This window comes from Parasteatoda tepidariorum, chromosome 2, assembly GCF_043381705.1.
Source record: "Parasteatoda tepidariorum isolate YZ-2023 chromosome 2, CAS_Ptep_4.0, whole genome shotgun sequence".
In the NCBI taxonomy this organism is placed as follows: domain Eukaryota; kingdom Metazoa; phylum Arthropoda; class Arachnida; order Araneae; family Theridiidae; genus Parasteatoda; species Parasteatoda tepidariorum.
The window spans coordinates 100,689,958-100,714,073 of record NC_092205.1 but is presented as its reverse complement, the minus strand read 5'-3'; the positions used below and the strand labels follow the sequence as shown (position 1 = coordinate 100,714,073).

General features: G+C 29.0%; 1 protein-coding gene across 1 annotated transcript in view; it reads right to left on the bottom strand.

Moving 5' to 3' along the window:
• Positions 1 to 22,651, bottom strand: part of LOC122271175 (fap1 adhesin-like) — a 46,598-nt gene extending 23,947 nt beyond the window's left edge. Inside the window, exons 1-6 of the mRNA XM_043051541.1 lie at positions 22,614 to 22,651; positions 18,500 to 18,587; positions 9,642 to 9,668; positions 8,742 to 8,773; positions 5,223 to 5,286; positions 2,157 to 2,188 (exon numbers count right to left, since the gene is read on the bottom strand). Of these exons, the coding sequence (XP_042907475.1) occupies positions 2,157 to 2,188; positions 5,223 to 5,286; positions 8,742 to 8,773; positions 9,642 to 9,668; positions 18,500 to 18,587; positions 22,614 to 22,651 (281 nt within the window). The remainder of the gene's footprint in view (positions 1 to 2,156; positions 2,189 to 5,222; positions 5,287 to 8,741; positions 8,774 to 9,641; positions 9,669 to 18,499; positions 18,588 to 22,613) is intronic.
• Between the last annotated feature and the right edge of the window lie 1,465 nt (positions 22,652 to 24,116).

The following is a 24,116-nucleotide window of genomic DNA, read 5'->3' as shown; positions in this document are numbered from 1 at the left end:
CAAAAAATATAAATGTAAAAATTGTGCATGCCCAACAGTTTAGTGGGTGACAATACCCACGAAGTTACAAAAGAACTGGCAATTTTTTAGCAAATTAAAACATTGCACTCACATTATTCTAGAAAAAAACTAAACCTGTTAAAATAACTGAACATCTTTAGACTAAGGATATTCAAGGACAATTAAAACTCTTAATCAGGGTGCGCAGCCAGATATTTAAACAAAATATAAGCACCTTCTTAAGCACTCAAAAAATATTTTAAATCACTTTTCAAACGAAAATCATAATTAGGATCTGTGCAGCAATAATTTTTTTTTCTATCGTTTAAATTTCTTAATTTATAAACATAAAATTAATAAAATTCAAAAACTATGCATAATCACGATAAAAATAACTAGTTTCTGATAATTAATGCAGTGAAAATTGTGAAAATCATTCATTATTTATTCATTTATATTTCTTTTCTTTCTGTAATTTAGAACGACAATCGACGCGCAAAGAAAAAAAATTTCTTTTTAATAGATAAAAAATCAAACACTTTTTACGAACCCACAATAATACCCATAAAGTTACAAAGCTGATGTCAATTTTTAATCAGGGTGCGTAGCCTGATTTTTAAACAAAATATGAGCACTTTTTCAAGCACTCAAAAAATATTTTATATCACTTTCCAAAAACATAAATAATAACAATTAGGAACTGTGCAGTAATAAAAAATTCTTTTTATCGTTTAAAGTTCTTAATTTATCAGCTTAAAATCAATAAAATTCAAAAACCTTGCATAATCATGATAAAAATAACTAGTTTCTGATAATTATAGCAAGGAAAATTGTGAGAATCATGAATTTTTTTGTAATCTCTTTTTTAAAAAAAAAATAGAAAATCAAGCACTTTTTAAAAACGTTACGAACCCTGTTTTTATATTTTGTGATGAAGGTTGGAATAAATTTAAAAGCTAAATGAGAGGAGGTACTTGAGTCTCATTTTAAGGAATATTAAACTGAAATTTCACTTTTTCTTTTCTTTTTTTTTTCTTTTTTGAATGTCGCTTGGAATTTTTTTCTTCTGAAATGACCAAACTTAAGATCAAAGGAAATATAGGAAAATGTACAAGGAATACGTAAAAAAAATTTTTATCATTTATACCTGCGCGGCATTTTTTTATTTTTTAAAATGAAACTTTAAACCATATTTTGTGAGGATAGACAAAAAATTTCATTTCAATGGGTATAACAGGGTGCGCAGCCAAATTTTTCAACAAAGCACCTTTTAAGTACATTTTAATCACTCAAAAAATATTTTTAAGAGCTTTAAAAAATATTATAACTAGGATATGCGCACTAATAATTATTTTTCCTTTACATTGTTGAAAGTTCTTCATAGAAATAAAATAAAATAACTGATCTGCCCATAATAGGGCATACGGAGTAATTTCTTAAATTCACAATTCTTCATATAAATGAAGTGTTTACAAAATGCAAAATAGTTTTCCAAGTTACATGATCATGATAAAATAACTTGTTTTTGACAAAGAATTCTTTTCGCTGTTATATTAGCCACCGTAAAAACAATTTATGCACAATTTCAAACGTATTCAATAGTGAGTGAATCTTTCAATTTTTCAAATTAATAATTACTTTACAAAAATGATGTAAAGAAAAATTCATTCAAAATTATAAATAATTAACTTAACAATTATTTAAGAAGATTATCGCTCGTGCAGCAGAGGTGCTCATGAATCCAGCTCAGTTTTCGCAATTATTTCATAAAATGATTTCGTACGCTACGGACTGACGATAGGCCAAAATGGATTGTGGTTGAATGAAAACGTTAAATAGAACTCTGTGAAAACCACTCTTTTTGCGTAATTCGAGGCAAAAATTGATATGGTAAAGAAAAAAAAATCTCATTTTAGAATAGGGAAAAGTAAGCACTTTTTAAAAACACCCCATAAAAAAAAAGCTTCTTTAAAGGCTTTTAAAAAACGAAAATAAGCACCTTTAAGCACTTTTCAAAAATGCTACGCACCCTAGTTAACTGGTTATTTAGTAATTAATATTTAAAATTGCTCGATTAGCCATACCCCCTAAAACGAGTGAAAATAAACCTTATTTTGCTATCTGGGATAGTCATAAGTGAGAAAAAGTTAACTTACCAGGTGAGACTAAGGCCAGCTGAACTTGACTCCTGAAATCATAAAAAAAGTAAATAAATGCATGTGCCTTAGAGTCATAAAAGAATATTTTATAATCAAACAGTGACTTTTTAAAAAACTTAACACTAAACATGCCAACACTTAATCTATGCCTATTTCTACTACAGCCTATCAAATGACCAGACTTCATATTTCTTGATCGAATGTATGAAATATGGTTGTTAGGAAGGAAATAAACAAACAAAAAAAATTACCAATTTTAATGTATTACAAACACAAAGAATAAGAATTTTTAATTCATTGCTCAACGCATATTTTACTTAAACAGGGTGTTTTCACCAGGGGTCTGTCCAGATATTTTGTGAAAGGTCCGTTTTTGTAAAATTGTGAAAAAATTACTCGTAATTTGTGAATAGAAAATAAACGTTAAGTCACATTCTTTCAACCTGGGTCCTGCTTTTGTGAATTTGTGCAAATAGGGTTCTGTTATTGCAAAAAACTTTTTCAAGGAGTTTTTAAATTGTAAAGACATACAAGATAATGCTCAACACTGTAAAATTATAAAAGTTACATTTTCAAAAATAAACAGCTATTGCTGCTACTAAGTTAGAGAATATCAGGGCTGCCACTGGTTGAAAACAAGAAAAATAGTTGCTTTAGTTGCATCATATATGAAAAATAGTCTCCAAGATATATAAAATAGTTGCTAACATCATATCCTCCTCTAACATAATTTTAATTATTTGTGCTGTAATAGCATAAAATTCAAATAACATGCAGTTAGATACTCATATTTTATAAAAAATGTACATTTATTTGTGGATTTTCCAACAATATATTCTTTCACACTACGCATAAAAACAGGGAGTTTTATTTTTATCTGTTACAGAACAGTTGAATTTGAAACCTGAATTTCCTTTTTCGGTTCTAATTTGCAGCTGCTTAGTTTAGACATTAAAAAAATAAATATTGCAATTTAGTTCCGTTTTATTTTGCTTATTTTTCATAACTGACATATTTCCGAATTTTAATGCTTATCAAAAAAATTACGATCACAACTCGACAAAACGAATATCACCATGTACCTTTTTTTCTATTCTAAATAGCTCTAAAAAAATTAACAACACATTTTGTGTAATTAAAGACAACTTTTCTAATTTTGCTACTTCGTTCAAATTAGAAGAGAGGAAAAAACTTAATCCTCAGAGACATTACATGAGCTTTCTAAAGCAGGAGGAGCATTCACGTAGTGCGAATTCCATCAGTCTGATTGGTTAAATATGTCTGTCATGGTTTTGACATCAAACAGTGAGAAATAATAAAGTTAGGATAAAACGAAAGAGCGGCAAAAAAAAGTGGGGGAAGGGGGAAACTCATGAAGCTATTCTTCATTTTAGTCGCTTCGGCTTAAAAAAGTCGCCGATTTTATGCAAATCATTGCAATTTAGTTGTTTTTACTCATATTTCTACTAAAATAGTCGCCATAGTTGCTATTGCTTTAAAATAGTCGCTTTAGTCGCCTTTTTAGTCTCCAATGGCAGCCCTGGAATATTTACACAAATATTTAGCAACATACAAATATTTGATATTTAGCCTATACTACACAACACAGAATATTCATTTCGGACGAATAATGGAAACAAAATCACTCACATTTTTAATAATTTCAATTGACATAGTTTAAATAACGCAACTTAGTTGCGTATTACTTCTAATGGGATACATAATAACATTAAGAAAACTTGAACAATTCTTAAATTTATAATAGTTTCTTTAAAAAATTGATATAAGTTAATTTTTATTTACATAATATTTTATCAATTAATTATTTATCTCAGTTATTTATTTACAAAAAAATATAATTTGATATCAATAAGAATGCACACACGATGTTTGTAGAAGTAGAAATATTTTCTTAGAATACTACATTTGGAATTTTAAATTTTTTTTTTTTTTTTTTTTTTTTTTGACTTCGAAGAGGTTAAGGTAAATAATACATATGAAATGAGATCCAATTTAGCCTTAGAATTAAAACAAAAAAACATAATTAACAAAATATTAGAGCAATATACGTCGATTGCCAGTAGAGTTGAAAATATCTATTAATATCTGAAACATCAGTCAATTTTTCCCGCCCATTTACAATAATACGCAAATGTCTTTCGAGTGGCTCTTGTGAAGATTCCGTTTTTAAGTTAAAATATCTTATGAAGGATCCGTTAATGGACCCAAATTTCTTCAAAACAGATCCCTGATTGTATTTACGTTAATTGAAATGATAGGTATTACGAATACTGTTATACTCTGCATCTTCATATTTATTGATTTTGAACTTAAAAAACAGAGTAAAGAAAGAGAATAAAGAAAGAGTTGAAGCAATAAAATAGGTATAAAAATACAAAAGCTAATAACTAAATATAATCAGTTATTTAAACCTGTTTTATTTCTTCGTTAAAGTAAGCGTCATATAAAAAGCCGAAACTTGAATTTTAAGTTTATAAAACAAAAAATAAAATTGTAAGCAGATAAAAAAAATTCTGAAATCAGGGAAGTTTAAAAGATAATTCGCTCCAGAAATGATATTCTTTCTTTCATTTTTGGAAAGAACACAATAATTTTTAAAGAACAGGATAAAAACAGTTCATATTTTAATAAAATATGACTATGAGTGGGGATTTTGTTACAAATTCAGATATTCGGAACATTGGAAACTGTGAAATTGGTAAATTCCATTTTAAANGAGGGGGGGGGGGGACATTCCATTTTAAAAATTAGATTCTTCGTCAACCTCTTTCCATGGTTTTTTTTTATAAAAAAAAGCAGTTAAAATCATGTCGAATTTTGTTCCAATACCGAAATCCATGACTTTCCAGATGGGCGGATACAATGGCATATATGTTTGTTATTATTAAAAGTACCTTTCAGAAAGATATTAGTGCTAGAGAGTTTTGTCACAGTTAGCTCGAAAAAATTCTGCCACAGGATTTCAAGATAAATCTACAAGAAAGATGCTATGCAAAACAGAAAATATTAAAAGTGACAGATAATTCAGAAAAATAAACTCACCTCTTCGGATTCATCACTTGATGAGGATGGTTGTCTCATCCTTGAGGGTCCAGCTGCCATAAATCTTAAAAGACAAAAAATATTGATGTAAAAATTGTGCTTGGAAATCAGGGGTGTAGTTTAAAGGTGACAATACCCATGAAGTAAGAAAGCGACTGTCAAATTTTTAATCAGGGTGCGGAGCCAGATTTTTCAACAAAAAATGCGCACCTTTTTAAGCATCCAAAAAAATTTTTTAATCACTTTCCAAAAAAATGAAAAATAAAAAATTAGGAACTGTGAAGTAACAAAATTTTTTTTTTTCCTATCGTTTAAAGTTCTTAATTTATCAACATAAAATCAATAAAATTCAAAAACTTTGCATAATCATGATAAAAAAAAACTAGTTAGTGATATTTATTAGAGAAAATTGTGAAAATCATGCATTTTTTTGTAATTTAGAACGATAATCGACGCCACAAAGAAAAAAAAAATCACTTTTTAAAAGATAGAAAACTAAGCACTTTTTTACAAACCCCGAATAAGAAAAGGTCATTTTATAAAATAAAATATGAAAAGGTTACGCACCCTGATTTTACAGTGTGATGATTAATTTCATTAACTATCATTTGCTAATTAGTTCGAGAACTGTGTCGCTTGTAGCAAAAAATACCGTGTGTGCCGATCTGCAGCTCACTGAAGTACAGTCCCTGCCCAAATTACTAGACACACTATAAGATTCTATGTAAACTCCTGATTGTCAGATGGTACTATACAGCTTCATTGTTTTTACGCCACTGTATGAACATATTTTGAAATATTTTTAATATTAAACATAAACATAGTACAGGGTTCCCACTCTTTTAACAGAGCAAAAATTAAGCACTTTTAAGGAGTTTTTTTTTTTAAAAATTAAGTAATTTTTGTAAAATTAAGGACTTTAGAAATAGTATGATTGTTTATCATCGAATATACATATACTGCCAGTGACAGTGCCAATTGTTTACTTTTCTTAAAAAAAATCAATAAATAAAAAATAATGATAAAAACAATTTAATTATAATGCACTGATATAATTGTATTAATTAACAGGGCTCACCAAAGAAGTACCAGGCAGCTTTTGCAAACCCGGGTCGGGTTTTTTTCTAAAACATTTTCCGATTGTTAAAAGTTAACATCATCTATGAAACTAATCTGTATTCCCTTTTTAATGATTTCATTGAAATTGAATAGTACAATTAAGTGCAGAAATTAAGATTTGCAATTTTTTTCATGTATATAAAAAAAAAAGACTATATAAAGAAATTTAGCAAAAACATTGAAAAAATTATTACAAGCTTTGTTGTATTTCGCTATTAGTCCAGCAAATGTGTTGTATTTACTTTTATGATGAACTTCACACAAAATTATTTCCAGCCAAACCTGTTATTAGGAATTAACGTTACATTATGTTACTAAACAATCTGGCAAAAAACATGAACTAATTTTAAAGCAACCAAAAATTGAATAAAAATTGAAAACAGTATACTAAGTTGCAATGTTAACTGAATAAAATGATTATTAAAATCTAAGAATCTTTTAGTTGAGCAGATTTAAATTTTTATATAACAATCTGCTTATCCTTAAAAAATAAAAATACCGTAACAATTTAAAATTAAAAAAAATATATTTTTTTTTACATTGCAACATAATATATTATAAATAGTTACCGAATATTTAACTTTCTTGTTAGAAAAAAATCATGCTATTTTATTTAATACTCAGGAAATTTTTTTAAAAATATTTTTGAAAAAACTTGAGGTTCTCATCAAAAACCCAATAAACCCCAGGTTTTAGATGAAAAACCTAGGTTGGCAGGGGTTTTCAAATCCTGTTTCTAACAGATCTGTTTAATTTTCAGTACAATCATGAATTTTAAAAAACGTTACTGCTTTCTTATAAATTTACAGTTACTTGTTACACATTGAAAAATTATACAAATTTAATTAATTCATCAAGATTTTAGGAAATAGTAATTGTTATGGATTCTAGTTCAAAATTTTTTTCTTATACTTCTTTTATTAGCATTTTACTTAATTCTTATAAGCTGTTGTTGTTGTTGATTTACGTCGCACTAGAGCTGCACAATGGGCTAATGGCGACGGTCTGGGAAACATCCCTGAGGATGATCCGAAGACATGCCAAGAAAATTTTGATCCTCTGCAAAGGGGATGGCACCCCCGCTTCGGTAGCCCAACGACCTGCACGCAAAGTCGAGCACTTTACGGTAGCACAGTTTAACGAGGACCAATACCGCACACCCTCGGTCCTTACGCAGACTGATCCAAGTGGGTCACCCACCCGCACACTGACCGCAGCCAGTGATGCTTGACTTCGGTGATCTGATGAGAACCGTGTCTTAACGATCAGTCCACTGCGGNATAAACAGAATCCCAGACCCGTGGGTCACCCACCCGCACACTGACCGCAGCCAGTGATGCTTGACTTCGGTGATCTGATGAGAACCATGTCTTAACGATCAGTCCACTGCGGGACTAATTCTTATAAGCAGATGCATTACTAGTATAACTGAATTTCTTAAATTCTGTCAATTTTGAAGTGTGTTTAGAGTGAGTCTTCCATTGAGGTACCTTATAACTGCCCCCCCCCGTTAAAAGAAAACACTATCTGTTCCCTGCGCAGTATCCCCTTTGTCCACACTATTCTTTATCTTTAGAATGCTTCACTCTCCTCATAGAGTATCATTCTAGGCAAAAGGCAGAATATATTAATGAAAAGACATGCTTTTTTTCCCTTGCCTGTAGCCCCCCCCACAAACACACATTAATTTTGGTCTCTTTAAAATGCTTTACCCTCGATACAAGGTTGATGATAAAAGACTGACATTTTTTTAAAAATTGTTCCTATCAAATGCAGTGAGGCTGACAATTAAGGACTTTTAAGTAGTTTTTAAGGACCGTGGGAACCCTGTAGTAACTAAATTTTTTGCATTCGTTAAGAAATTCGCTCAAAAATAGTTTTTTCATTCTTCAGAAAGATTTTTTTTCCACCAAAAATATTCCTTTTTAAAAAAATGGACCCAAAATAGTATCCAGAACAAATTTGGTATCAAAATTCCGGATTATCCGAAGATAATCTAATCCCTCGGAGATAAAAACATTTTAATAATGTTCTTTTTAGTGTTTTATTTAGCGATGATCGAAAAAATTTGAGTGTTAAGGAAAAAAATTATTTTTTTAAATAATTTTACTCTTTCTGATTTTAAATGTGAAAGAACAAAATTTAAACACAATAGGTCAAATAGTTTCTAACACAGGAAATTTCAAAAAAGAATGTTTTTAAATTTTCCTTCTCCAAACTAGTTCATAATTTAGCTTCAAATATGTTTTTATCGTTAAAAATTACGCATTTTAAAATAATACGAAATAAGAATAAATTTTTTATATGGGATTATTTTTCTATTATCGTTGTGCGTTGTTTTGCTTGTTTATAAAATACAACATAGTGTAATAATTATAGATCGAGAAAAATTTTACTTACTTTGGACATTGGCCAGCTGAACTCTCGGCAGCCTGTAAGTATAAAAAAAAAAGTAAATAAAAGCACACTTCTTAGAGAAATAAAAGAATGACAAACATTTCAGAAAAATGGAAAAATTATTTGACTATTTAATTTTGCTCTTTATATTACTGTATAAATTAAAAAATGGTTTTTTATTGCAAAAATAAAATTTTAAGTACGATGCGTAGCCAAATCTTTCAACAAAAAATAAGCACCTTTTGAGGACTTTCTAAGCACTCAAAAAATATTTTTAATGCTATATACATTAACAAAATGCAAAATAACTTTTAAAGACTAACTATAACTTTAATCATGTAACACGATTATGACAAAATAAGTTTCTGACAAAGATTTTTTTTTTCTCGATTATATTAGCCACCATAAAATGATTAAGAAATTATTCGGCTCGATTTCAAAGGTAATTTGTGAATATAAAATAAACGTTAATTCACATTCTTTCGACTGTTTGTGAATTTGTGCAAATAGGGTCCTGTTAATACTACACTAGGATTATAATTTCCTCAACACTAGGATTATAATTTTAAAAAAAATTAAATTTTAAAAAATAAACAGCAATTGCTGCTACTAAATTAGAGATGCAACATACAAATATTTGGTATTTAGCCTATACTGCTGAACGCAGAATATTCATTTCGGACGAATAATGGAAGAATCGTCAACATCTATCTTTCTTGTTTTCTGCCCTGGGAAGGATTTATTCAATTAACAAAACAATGAAGAAGATAAACAAATTTGTGAAGGGTCCGATTAAAAGAAAAATAATTTTGTGAATAATTAACGGACCCAAATTTATCCTAGACAGACCCCTGTGTGTATATATAATATCGACTATTTTAATAAAAACAAAACATGACTTACCCTCTTTCGTGAAGCCACCTCTTTGATCTAAAAAAAAAAAAAACAATTTATATTTTATTCACTTAACATTTTTTAACAATTAAAATAATCATGCAAATTTTAAACTCGTGGATGATCTCTTGTTAAGGATTCTGTTTTTTTTTTTTTTTTTTTTTTTTTTTTTTTTTTTTTTTTTTTTTTTTTTTTTTNTTTTTTTTTTTTTTTTTTTTTTTTTTTTTTTTTATGACGATCATTTGTTTTATAATTTATTCTTTTATTTTTATGTTTTATTCACTCGTTTTCGGATCTTTAATGATGGAATCGAAAATTAACGGTAGTAGATAAATTTTACAATCGTTTCTGGATCATTGCAAACATAGAGTAATAACACTCATAAGACATTTTTATAAGTGTGAGTCATAACAGTTAGGAACGAGGGTCGGGATTGCCTGGTTTGTACGGCACTGTGGCCTATGTCCAAGAGAGCAAGGGTTCGATTCACGTCTGACGAAGACTCCCCATGTAGTAAATGGTGACTGATGCACGTTAAATCTGTCGAGTCACAAAGTCCTCCATGTTCCCGTAACTAATCATGCCTCTGAAGGTATTGATTGCATCGTGAAAACTTTGAATAGAACAATGTGAAAACCCCGCTTTGGCGAAAAAAGACACGGTAAAGAAAAAAAATCTCATTTAGTTTCGAAAAGTGAAATTCAAGTAATTTTTAAAAGCACCCAATAAGAAAAGCACATTTAAGGACTTTTAAGAAACGAAAATTGAAAATAAGCACCTTTAAGTGCTTGTTAAAAGCGCTACGCAGCCTGCTGATCTCCTTATTATCATAGTAAATTTTTCCGATGCACAATGCTATAAAATAACAAAGAGATATACGATGCTCCTCTTTTAATTTTGTTCAAAAAAAAAATTTTTTTTTTCCTTTCTAAACGAATTTTGAAAGTTTTCTTTAGGTAACTTCTTTAACAGTTTTCAATTCCTAAATAAAAAAAATATTCGCAATATAAATAATGTTTAAAAAAGGAGAGTCAAGCATTTTTTTCTTCTTTTATTGTTAAATGCACTTCAAAGAAAAAGTGATGCAATTCAAAGAAGCATTCCGTAAAATGTCATCTAAATCAAAGCCATAGGTTGAAACCTAGTATTCTTGAGGACTGGGCGGGGCGAAAAAAAAGGAAACGGGGAGTGATTTACGCAGAGAACCACTCCCCCTTTCCTTGACGCAAAGAACGTTGTCACGTGCAGGATATCTGCTAAATTTTAGATTTTCAAATCGACGACTTCTCATGATTTTCTATGACTAATTCCAAGAATTTTTCATGACTTAAGGATGTTACTATTTTCTCCGACAAAACACAACAATACATTTAAAAAAAGCATCATAATAACATTCGTTGAAATGATAGGTAAAAGCAAAACTGTTATACTCTGTATCTTCATATTTATAGATTTCAAAATTAAAAAGCACGAGTAACGAAAGAGGTGAAGCAATAAAATAGCTGAAGAAAATACAAAAGCAAATAAATTTTTTTTTCTGCAGAATTATATTCTGAAGATAATTTTCTAGTTCATCGGAAAGGAAAGAAATACTCCTGATTTTTCTGTTCTCATTTCGGAATAAAAAATATAAAAAATTCGCCAACAATTGGCTTAATTCAGCTAGAATTTTAAATTGATAAAATAAAATAAGAACAAAAATTCTGAAATCACAGTAGTTTAAAAGATAATTCGCTCTAGAAATGATGTTTTTCTTTCAGTTTTTTAAAGAACGCCATGATTTTTAAAGAACAAGATAAAAACATTTTATATTTTAATAAAGTAGGACTGTGAGTGGGGATTTTATTACAAATTCAGACATTCGGAATACCATGAAATTGATGGGTGGGGGGGAGGGGGATTCTATTTTAAAAATTAGATTTTTTGGCGACCTAAATCCGTGACTTTTCATGATCTTTTTTTAAAAAAGTAGTTAATATCAAGACATTTCATGACAAATTTTGTTCAATATCGAAATTCACGATTTTCCAGGTGCGCAGATACCCTACACGTGATTCCGGGACGATTTTTCCTGAAGTTTTGAACAATAAAAATAGTCGAATACTGTTGGGCATATGGATGTGAAAAAAAATTCATAAAAGGAGGACCTTTTACATTTCACAAATAAAATTTTTATCATTTTACATTTATTTGCAATTTGTATGTAAGTCAGGTTATGCTATTAATTAAATTGGTTTTTAACTAGCAAAATAGCTATTATTTTTTTATTTAGATTAATAGATTATAATGTAGTTAACATTTGTAGGTATTTTCATTACAATTAAATTTCATATGGATATAAACATTCTGATATTTTACTGCTTTTTCGATTAAGCACTTGCATCGGATTCGGCGCATTTTTTTCAAGCCAATATTTTGCAGACAAATTGCTTTTTATTTTCGCTCTGTAATTTATATTGATGCTGCGAAATAATTTTTTTTTATATAATTAAGCGAATTTAATTATATATTTTAGTTGCACACACTTAAAAATATATAAAAGCACATTTCATGTTATAAAAAAAAATTGATCTAAAGTAAAATTATCTTTTAATAAATTCCGTTTTTAAATATAATTTATACGCCGAAGAATATTTTTATTTTTTTATTATTTAGAAAATTATTTTATTACATAGGAAAAATTGTTCGGACATTCATATTTATTCAGGAAATTTTATATTTATTACAGTGCATTTATTATTCAGAAAAATATTAACTAGGTTATTCTAGGCTTTATTATTGATAATAGGACCTATTATTAACTAATTCTTATAGGTTGTCAAAGGTGTGGCTATTTATTATACTCATATGAATTTTATTTTAATTTCTGAAAGTAAAAAGGGAATAATTCTCTTTTTGATTATCAAATTTTTTTATTATACATAAATGTTAATTAAGTCGAGAGAACTATCCATGTTTCAAACAACAAACATCTTCTTATAAGGAATTTTGCAATACTTTTTTTAAATAAAGAGACAAATAAGAAGACCAAAATTTGTTATTTTAGTTTAAATACTTTTATCATTTCATGTTAACTTACTCAAAAAAATCAACAACAAAAATAAGCATCTTTTAAATACATTCTAAGCACTCAAAAAATATTTTAAAGCACTATATACATTATCAAAATGAAAAATAATTTCAAAGACCTTACATGATCATGATAAAATAACTAGTTTCTGACAAAGAACTCTTTTCTTGATTATATTATCCACCATAAAAATATCAAGAGATTTTTCGATTCGATTTCAGAGTGTAGAAAATGAAGACAGAAATTGAGAATATTTTGCAAAATACAACAAAATTGCACACAAGAGTGCTAAAATCTCACCGACTTCTGCTCAAAAGACGTACATGCGGACATTTCATCAAAAATGATTAGCGTTTTTATACGCTATGGTCCGGCCAAAATGGATTGTGGTTGGAAGGAGTTGCGAAAACTTTGAATGGCACGCTTTTGCATCCAACGTGGCGAAAATAGACATATGAAGAAAAAATCACATTTTCGAAAAAGTAAAATTAAGTACTTCTAAAAAGCACCTAATGAGAAAAGCACCTTTGAGGGCTCTTAAAAAACAAAAATAAGCACCGTTAAGCACTTTTTTATTAACAACAAAAACGACACTACACAAGAAATACAGGCGAGAATCACGATGGCCAATAAGTGTTTTCATGGTCTAAGAAAATATCTTAAGTCAAGCCTAATAAAAAGAAAAATAAGTGTTACTCTATAAATGTCTTATACGATCAGTGCTTACATACGCATATGAGACCTGGACAATGACCCGTGGAGATGAAAATATGATAGCTAGATTTGGGAGAAAAATACTGCGAAGAATTTTTGGTGGAATAAGTAAAAACGGTACCTTGTTTAGAAGATCAAACACGGAACTTTACAAAGCATATGAAAGAACCTGATGTCATTACATTTATCAAAATACAAAGGATTAAATGGCCACATTATAAGAATAGAGGATAACAGGACAACCAAAAAAGTTTTCAATGACAGGCCAACAGGTACAAGAAAAAGAGAACGGCCAAACCTAAGATTTTTAGACTGCCTTGAAAAGGACCTACAAGTTTTAAAGATAATAAACTGAACCTTGGCTAAGGGAAGAATGTCTTGGCATAGGCTTATTGAGAAGGCCCATCCTGGGTTGTCGTGCCAATGAGAAGAAGCACTTTTTAAAAAAGCTACGCACCATGAAAAAGTTTTCTTATCAATGTAACACTCTATCGCTTCGTTACTGACACGCGTCACCGACATTGCAAAATATAATAACAAATCTACTTAAAATTAAATATTAATTAAAAATTAATATTAGGCTACGCATCGCCATACACCACAGTTAAGTGTGCTTTAAGGCTACAGTGGACTCTTTAATAAGTTTTTCTTGAAAAATACTTTTACATTGCTTGTAGAGATTGTTTAGATTTAGAGAGAGAAAGAACAATTTTATACAGAATTCATGTTATAACTTGAAAAATTTAATTTTTCTTTTTATTTATTTGGAAGTTTAAATAAGCTAAATTTTTCCTTAAATTTAAAAATTATTTCTTAATTTCTACTCTATTTTCATATCTTCAAATTGTAGGGAAAAAATTAACACGTTTTTCTACCAATTCTCATCAGAGCTAAAAAAGCAAGTTTCGGCAAAAAAAAAAAAAAAAAAAAAAAAAAAAAAAAAAAAAAAAAAAAAAAAAAAAAAAAAANGAACATTGAAATGTATATAAAATCTGTTGTTGCAGCTTATTTTGATACTTTTTCTCAACAAGTTTTTTTTTTATTGATCTAGAGCAGTGTTTCCCAAACAGGGGTCTGTTTAGAAGAAATTTCGGCCCCTTAACGGACCCTTCGCAAAATATCTTTTCATAAAATGGACCCTTCGCAAAATATTTTAACTTAAAAACGGGCCCTTCACAAATTTGTTTATCTTTTAATCGGAATCTTCACAAATTTGTTTATCTTCATTACTGTTTCGTTAATCTTCCCAGGAAGGGGGGGGGGAGAAAGACAAATGCAAAAGAACTGAGTTTTGTCTTCCTCAGAAGCTTCTTCCTTTATTCGTCCGAAATGAATATTCTGCTTTCAGCAATATAGGCTAAATATCAAATATTTATATGTTGCATCTCTAATTTAGAAGCAGCAATTGTTTATTTTTGAAAATTTAATTTTTTTAATTATAATTTTACAGTGTTGAACATAACCTTGTATGTCTTTACAATTTTAAAACTCCTTGAAAAATGTTTTTGCAATAATGGACCTTATTTGCACAAATTCACAAAAGCGGACCCTGGTTGAAAGAATATGACTTAAAGTTTATTTTATATTCAAAAATTATGAGTAATTTTTTTACAACTTTACAAAAACGGACCTTTCACAAAATGTCTGGACAGACCCCTGCAAAACTTATGACTTTTGTGTACACTTTCTAAATTTTTCGTAACGCTGTGTACCACTCATAAAAAAATGAATGTATTTTTTATACAAATTGCACAAAAGTTAAAAATCACAACTGGTTGTTGATACCCCTAATTATTAACTGTTAACTCGGTAAAAAATAGCCAATAGAAAAATACGTAATCGTACATTTTCATGGCTAGCTTTGTTTTTCAATAAAATTTTTTGAAATTTCCGTTTGTTGCAAGATATTGCGCGTATAAGAATTTACACCCCCGCTAAACTGTTCCCGTACCCCTGGGGGAACGCGTACCACATTTTGGGAGACACTGATCTAGAGAGTGTGTCAAAAATGTTTCATATAATAGTCATCAAAATGATAGCGCATGGAACTATTTCCATTTAGATGCGAAACTTTTGTTTCGAGAAACACAGCACAAGACACTCACAATAGACAAGTTTTTGTAATAAGAAAGCTCTAAATTTTTTCAAATCTTATGATTTTAATAATTAATATGCTTTTTTTTATATCATTTAATTAATGTAAAATGTTCAAAATTAAAAAATCGATTTTTCGAGAGATTTTCTAGATTTTGGGAGTCCACTGTAGCTTAAAAAAAAATAATTATTTTTTCCAATGCCCACCTGTGTTAACATCCGTCAATTCAGGCATATACAAGGGCGATTTTGTTCGCCTTTCTTGCAGGGACAAAATATTATGTGGGCCAACGTCGCTCCCACAGTGAGGACAGATAGTACAGAGAATGAAAGTACATTCATGCCTTGTCCGGGATTCGAACCCAGAACCTTTCAGATGCACGGACAGTTCTCTGCCCCCTACACAGGCCAGTCGGCGTAGTTTTAAAGTATGAAATTATAATTTGATACAAATTGATTGTGGTAAAAAAAAACAACAACATACCTTTTTAGTCTGTTTAGCAATTGATCGGTGCATCATTGGCTGCGCTCAGTATGCGGGTGAATGACCACTTGGATGTTCGTGACTTTTTTTCTAAAAATAAAAAAAAATCAGGTTTTTGGTGATTTAAATTTTTTTTATATTTAAATCGGATTTTTTTGATTTTTATTCTAATACACAGTAGGAACTTTGATTTATGATTAAAAGAACTTTATAAATGTTTAATCAAAATTAAATTTATATTAAAACTATATTATAACACTATTTCAGAAGCTCTAACTACGTAAAACAATTTTTCATTATAATACATAGCTTTGAATGCATAGCAACCATTTTGAAACAAATGCATGATTGAAATTTGAAGACTAGATGAAATAGAGAACCCTATTTTCGGCATATTAGGGTAACTTCTTTTTAAGATAACCTCATGCTTGAACTATCCATGTTTCAAACAAGAAATATATAGCATCTTCTTATAAGGAATTTTGCAATAATTTTTTCAAATAAAGAGACAAATAAGAAAACCAAAATTTGTTATTTTAGTTTAAATACTTTTATCATTTTATGTTAACTTACTCAAAAAAAATCAACAAAAAATAAGCATCTTTTAAATACATTCTAAGCACTCAAAAAATATTTTAAAGTATTATATACATTATCAAAATGTAAAATAATTTCTAAGAACTTACATGATCATGATAAAATAACTAGTTAAAATAACTCTTTTCTTGATCATATTATCCACCATAAAAATATCAAGAGATTTTTCGGTTCGATTTCAGAGTGTAGAAAATGAAGACAGAAATTGAGAATATTTTGCAAAATGCAACAAAATTGCACGTAAGAGTGCTAAAATCTCACTGACTTCTGCTCAGAAGACGTACATGCGGACATTTCATCAAAAATGATTAGCGTTTTTATACGCTATGGCCCGGCCAAAATGGATTGTGGTTGGAAGGAGTTGCGAAAACTTTGAATGGCACGCTTTTGCATCCAACGTGGCGAAAATAGACATAGTGAAGAAAAAATCACATTTTCGAAAAAGTAAAATTAAGCACTTCTAAAAAGCACCTAATGAGAAAAGCACCTTTGAGGGCTTTTAAAAAACGAAAATAAGCACCTTTAAGCACTTTTTTAACAACAAAAACGACACTACACAAGAAATACAGACGAGAATCACGATGGCCGATAAGTGTTTTTATGGTCTAAGAAAATATCTTAAGTCAAGCCTAATAAAAAGAAAATTAAGTGTTGCTCTATAAATGTCTTATAAGATCAGTGCTTACTGCTTACATACGCATATGAGACCTGGACAATGACCCGTGGAGATGAAAATATGATAGCTAGATTTGAGAGAAAAATACTGCGAAGAATTTTTTGGTGAAATAAGTAAAAACGGTACCTGGTTTAGAAGATCAAACACGGAACTTTACAAAGCATATGAAAGAACCTGATGTCATTACATTTATCAAAATACAAAGGATTAAATGGCCACATTATAAGAATAGAGGATAGCAGGACAACCAAAACTGTTTTCAGTGACAGGCCAACAGGTACAAGAAAAAGAGGACGGCCAAACCTAAGATTTTTAAACTGCCTTGAAAAGGACCTACAAGTTTTAAAGATAATAAACTGGAGAACCTTGGCTAAGGGAAGAATGTCTTGGCATAGGCTTATTGAGAAGGCCCATCCTGGGCTGTCGTGCCAATGAGAAGAAGCACTTTTTAAAAAAGCTACGCACCATGAAAAAGTTATCTTATAAATGTAACATTCTATCGCTTCGTTACTGACACGCGTCACCGACATTGCAAAATATAATAACAAATCTACTTAAAATTAAATATTTTTACATTACTAATTTACTAAATTTTTCGTAACGCTGTGTACCACTCATAAAAAAATGAATGTATTTTTTATACAAATTGCACAAAAGTTAAAAATCACAACTGGTTGTTGATACCCCTAATTATTAACTGTTAACTCGGTAAAAAATAGCCAATAGAAAAATACGTAATCGTACATTTTCATGGCTAGCTTTGTTCTTCAATAAAATTTTTTGAAATTTCCGTTTGTTGCAAGATATTGCGCGCATAAGAATGTACACCCCCGCTAAACTGTTCCCGCACTCCAGGGGGAACGCGTACCACATTTTGGGAGACACTGATCTAGAGAGTGTGTCAAAAATGCTTCATCCACTGTAGCTGTAATTTCTTTTTTTTTTCCAATGCCCACCTGCGTTAACATCCGTCAATTCAGGCATATACAGGGCGATTTTGTTCGCCTTTCTTGCAGGGGCAAAATATTAAGTGGGCCTACGTCGCTCCCACAGTGAGGACAGATAGAACAGAGAATGAAAGTACATTCATGCCTTGTCCGGAATTCGAACCCAGAACCTTTCTTATACACGGACAGTTCTCTGCCCCCTACACAGGCCAGTCGGAGTAGTTTTAAAGTATGAAATTATAATTTGATGCAAATTGATTGTGGTTAAAAAAAACAACAACATACCTTTTTAGTTTGTGTACCAACTGATCGGTAGGGGGGCGGTACAAAGTGGAGGCAGTAATCTGCAGAACACAACATCTTTAACTCTTTCCTAAGAACATAACAATATTAACAATTACAATTTTCTCATAATTTCGAATATTAATATTTCTTTAATTCATCAAAAATAGTTAAAAGATTTTTTTTTTTTTGATTTTTTTAAAAAGAGAGTTTTGAATAAAAATAAACTTATCATTTTATAAAAAAAAAAAAAAAAAAAAAAAAAAAAAANAAAAAAAAAAAAAGAAAAAAATAGTCCAGCAGTGGACTGATCATTAATACACGGTTAACAACAGATCAAGCATCATTGGCTGCGCACAGTATGCGGGTGGATGACCACTTGGATCAGAGTTCGTGACTTTTTTTTTAAAAAAATCAAAAAATCAGATTTTTGTGATTCAATTTTTTTTAAATTTAAATCTGATTTTTTTTTTTTTTTATTCTAATACACAGTAGGAACTTTGATTTATGATTAAAAAAAACTTTATAAATGTTTAATCAAAATTAAATTTATATTAAAACTATATTATAACACTATTTCAGAAGCTCTAACTACGTAAAACAATTTTTCATTATAATACATAGCTTTAAATGCATAGCAACCATTTTGAAACAAATGCATGATTGAAATTTGAAGACTAGATGAAATAGAGAACCCTATTTTCGGCATATTAGGGTAACTTCTTTTTAAGATAACCTCATGCTTTAAAAATATACATTTTCCACCAATAAAATATAATGTAGATTTTAATTCCATGCTTTTTCAATCAAAAGGGTGAATTTTAACTAACATTATTTTTTTTTTGTGAAGAAAATTCATGATTATTAATTACTTTCTACAGCTATGCAAGTCTATAAAAAGACAGCATTAAATGTGTACTTTAAACTGTACTTTCAATCTCAAGAATCAAAAGATTTTTAAAAATGTAATTTCAAATGTGTTGGAATTTAACACACAACAAGAAAGTAATTTCGTTAACTAAAACTAATTAATGCAGCAATTCATTTAAAATAAATTTTTAAACTAAGAAAAGAAAATAATAAAAACCATCAATAATTTAAAACACTGTTTCTTAACTTTTTAAATCAATATATATGTATAAAAAAAAAACAGTTGATTTAATTCGATGGCTTTTTTTAAAAAAACAATTGATTTAAATCATGATTTAAATCGTGATTGAAATCAAGCTGATTTCAATCAACAAACCCTGATCAGTATGCGTAGGGACCGAGGGTGTGCGGTATGGGTCCTCGTGTAACTGTTCTACCGTAAAGTGCTCGACTTCGCGTGCAGGTCGTTGGGCTACCGAAGAGGGGGTGCCACCCCCTCTGCAGAAGATCAAAATTGTGATGGCATGATGTCTTCTGATAATCCTGAAGGATGTTTCTCAGACCGTCGTCAATAGCCCATTGTGCAGCTCTAGTGCGACGTAAAAAACAACTACGAAAGCTTTGAACTGATTTTAATAAATGAGGTTCGCTTCATTATGTGTTAGTAATACTCATTTTAATATTCAAGCAATAATCTGTACAGAAATCCTATTTCAATAGGGATTTTTTTTTTCAGGAAACTTTTTCTGAATTTTAGGTAATTTTCTAAAATGTTCAAGAACCAGGAGAATTTTAATTAAACCATTAGACCAGGGGAAACTGGCAAAATCCAGTAGAGTTGGCAGCTATATTGGATATAATTTTCAAATACAATTTCGAGAGTCGCATTTTGGTGATTTAGAAAAAGTCAATCACATGACGGAAGATAAGAAATTATTTAATATTTTTTATGAGCCTTTCGGAGAAAACAGGTAATTTAAAAAGAATACTTATTTAAGTGGCCTAATGAATGCAAAGTACATAAAAAATCTCCTGAATAAAAACCCATTACATTCATGTTTAAATATGAAAGTGTACATAAGTGCCAAACATGCCATAATTAAAATATTACAGTGCGCTTGATAATTTAATCTAATTATTAAAATATACTAATATAATACTCGATAAAATAAATATTCTATATTTATATAATATGCCGTTTAATTTATCAAATTGATGCACGTAATCAAGAGAAAACCGATTTCAGTCGGTTAAAAACAATAAAGTATCACTTGAAAATTAAGATTTTATCTAGACTCTTATAGTGAGTCTAATGATTTGGCCAGGGACTTTATACTATATTTTTTTGATCTATTTTTCTATAATTTCAGCTAAATGTTTCGCCTAAAAAAAAAGAAACTAAAAAAGAAAAAGGTTGTTCTATATATTATTTGCTGAATATCCGCTCTGGTTGAATAATGAATTACTCATAATTCATACAAAACTGAAAGGAATCTATTATAGCAACTGTATAAAAGTTGAGAAAAGAATTCTTTCAAATAAAAGAGAAAAGATTACCCCATCAATTAAGTCGATTCAACGATTATTATCAACAGATTTTATTTCAAATTAAATAAACCAGAAGTTCAAAACTAAAGTAAATGAATATTCATTTGAAAATTGGAATTGTTGGATAGGGAGTGGCATGCTCTGGAAAATTGCTGATAAGGAAATAAAAAAGGAAGATGTGTGCTTCGTTAATTCATATTTTGCTTCTATCTTCGCATATTAATTAGATAACGGATCTAAGTTGTGATCATTGCATGTTTGACTATACTCTTTTGGTATTTTAATAGAACTGGAGTTTATTTTAAGAAAGAGTTTTCGAATGAAAAAAATAAAGGTGTCTTTCAGAAAATGAACTTTCGTAAAATTGTAAAAAAACTACTCATAATTTCTGAATATAAAATAAGCGTTAAGTCACATTTTTTCAACCAGGGTCCTGCTTTTGAGAATTTGCGCAAATAGGGTCCTGTTATTGCAAAAATTGCTGAAAACCTTTTCAAAAAGGTTTTAAATTGTAAATAGGTACAAGATTCTGCTCAACAATTGCTTCTACTAAATTAGAGATGCAAATATTTGGTATTTAGCCTATACTGCTCAACACAGAATATTGATTTCGGACGAATAATGGAAACACAATCACTCACATTTTTAATAATTTCAATTGACATATTTTAAATAACACGACTAAGTTATGTATCACTTCTAATGCGTAACGCATTAAGTAAACTTAAACAATTCTTAAATTTATAATATTTTATTTAAAAAATTGACAGAAATTCATTTATATTTACATAATATTTTAGTAATTAATTTTATGAATAAATAGAAATTCATCAATCATTTATTTGCAAAAATAATTATCATTTAATATCAATAAGAATGTGCACACGATTTATGTAAAAGTAGAAATGTTTTCCTAAAATACTACATTTGGAATTTAAATTTAAGGAAACTTAGAATTTCTTCTTAAATGATGAAAATCAATTGATAAAAAAATGTGGAGAAATCTTTGTGGAGAGAATTAATACTGTGGAAGGAAAAAATTGAGATCCGAAACGAACTCTAATGATGAAGTTGCAAAATGGCACTTTTATACCAAAGAAAAGAAATTAAATAAAAATACCGAAAATTTTAGATCAGTATAAACAAATTATTTCGGAACAGATAAAATCTAAAATTTTATATTATAACAGGGTGCATAGCCAAATCTTTTAACAAAAAAAAATAAGCACCTTTTTAGTACATTTTAAGCACTCAAAAATTTTTTTAAATCATTTTTCCAAAAAAAAAAAAAATTCATATTTAGGATCTATGCAGCAATAAAAATTATCTTTTCTATTGTTTAAAGTTCATATTTTATAAACATAAAATTCATAACATTTTCAAAAACTTTACGTAATCATGATAAAATAACTAGTTTTTGATAAATATTGCAAAGAAAATTGGGAAAATCTTGAATTTTTTTTTTGTAATTTAGAATGACAATGGACACAGCAAACAAAAAAATCTCTTTCTAAAAGATAGAAAATTAAGTACTCTTTACAAATCCTGAATAAAAAAAAAAGCACCTTTAAGGGCTTTAGAGAAAAGTAAATAAAAAAATAAGCACCTTTAAGCACTTTTTAAAAACGCTACGCACCCTGAATATATACATTATCAAACGTAAAATAATTTTCAAAACTATACATGATCATGATCATACCGAGCAAGAACTACTCCTTTCTTGATTATATTAACCATTATGAAAAGATCAAGAGATTTTTCGGTTCGATATCAGAGACAGTAACCTCACCGAACTCTCATCAAACATGTAAAATGATTGGCACTTTCATACACCATTGGACAGACGGTGTGCCGAAATGGATTGTGGTTGAATGAAGTGTGAAAACATTGAATAGAACAATGTGAAAAACACGCTTTTGTATAATAAGTGGCGAAAATCGGCATTTTAAAGAAAAAAAAATAATAACAAAAAGGGAAAATTAAGCACTTTATATAAACACCCAATGAAAAAAACACTTCTGAAGGCTGTTAAAAGACAAAATTCGAAAATAAGCACCTTTTAAACATGCTACGCACCATGTATAACCCTCATTGAACAGCTGACCCATTTAAGTTGGATTAATATAGTTCAACTCCATAGTTTTGAATTCAATTCAGAAGATTAGGGAACTCTNAATAAGTTTAGGTTTTCTAATTATTCAATTAATTTTTATTTTATACTAAATAATTATAATGAGTGGAAAGAAATGCGAGATTGAAAATAGAGCTCTCAATGATCGTTGGGAAAGGGATTACTTAATGGGTCAAAATAACGTTTCAATGCTTAGTTTGCATGCAAATGATATCAGAGTGCCTAACGAATATAACATGATAATATTTAATGTTCCCTCTAACATAAAAGAGTCCTATATAAAATTTTGATTAAGTTGCTTGTTAATTGTTTAATTGCGGCCCCCGGCCTCATGTAAGTCGGAAACCCCTCTGTTCTAGAAGATAAATTTGCTGCAGAAACATGGATTTTCAAAAGTAACAAATTTGTGTAAAAACTATTTCTCATAATAAACAGTACTATAATATAGTTAAAAATACAATTTTATATTATTCTTTATCATATCTATACAAATTCAAAAAAAAAAAAGAACTTTGATTGATCACTTGACTAACTGAATTTTTGACAAAAAGGCCGAATACTCGTTACATCCCTAATTTAAATGCAATGTGATTGCAAGTTGAGGAATTCTCAAAGTGGTGGAAAACGCGAATTTTTAAACTGCTCGCTATTTGTAATTTTTATTTCAATTTTTCTTTTGCTTGAATGTTTTTCCGTAACAAAAAAAAAAGAAAACGTTTACTATATAAAAAAAATTAAATAATCATTAAAAAGAAATAATAAAGTACATTTTGAATTTATATTACTTAATATATACAACACTTTTTATCTACTTTCATTCCGTGAGCATTGCTGTCTTTATTATAATTTATTTTTAAAATGAATAATTTTTGCATTACGTGATATGGTTATAAAAAAACATTTCTTTTCTTGTTTCCATGTTTATTTACTTGTTATAATAAATATATTTTTGATAAGATAAAATTGGAAATTATTTTTTAAAAAGTATTAATTTTTTCATTTTTGACTGAGTTCTAATAATTGAACACCTTAATTTTCTACAAATATATTACTAAGTTTATTGATTAAAAA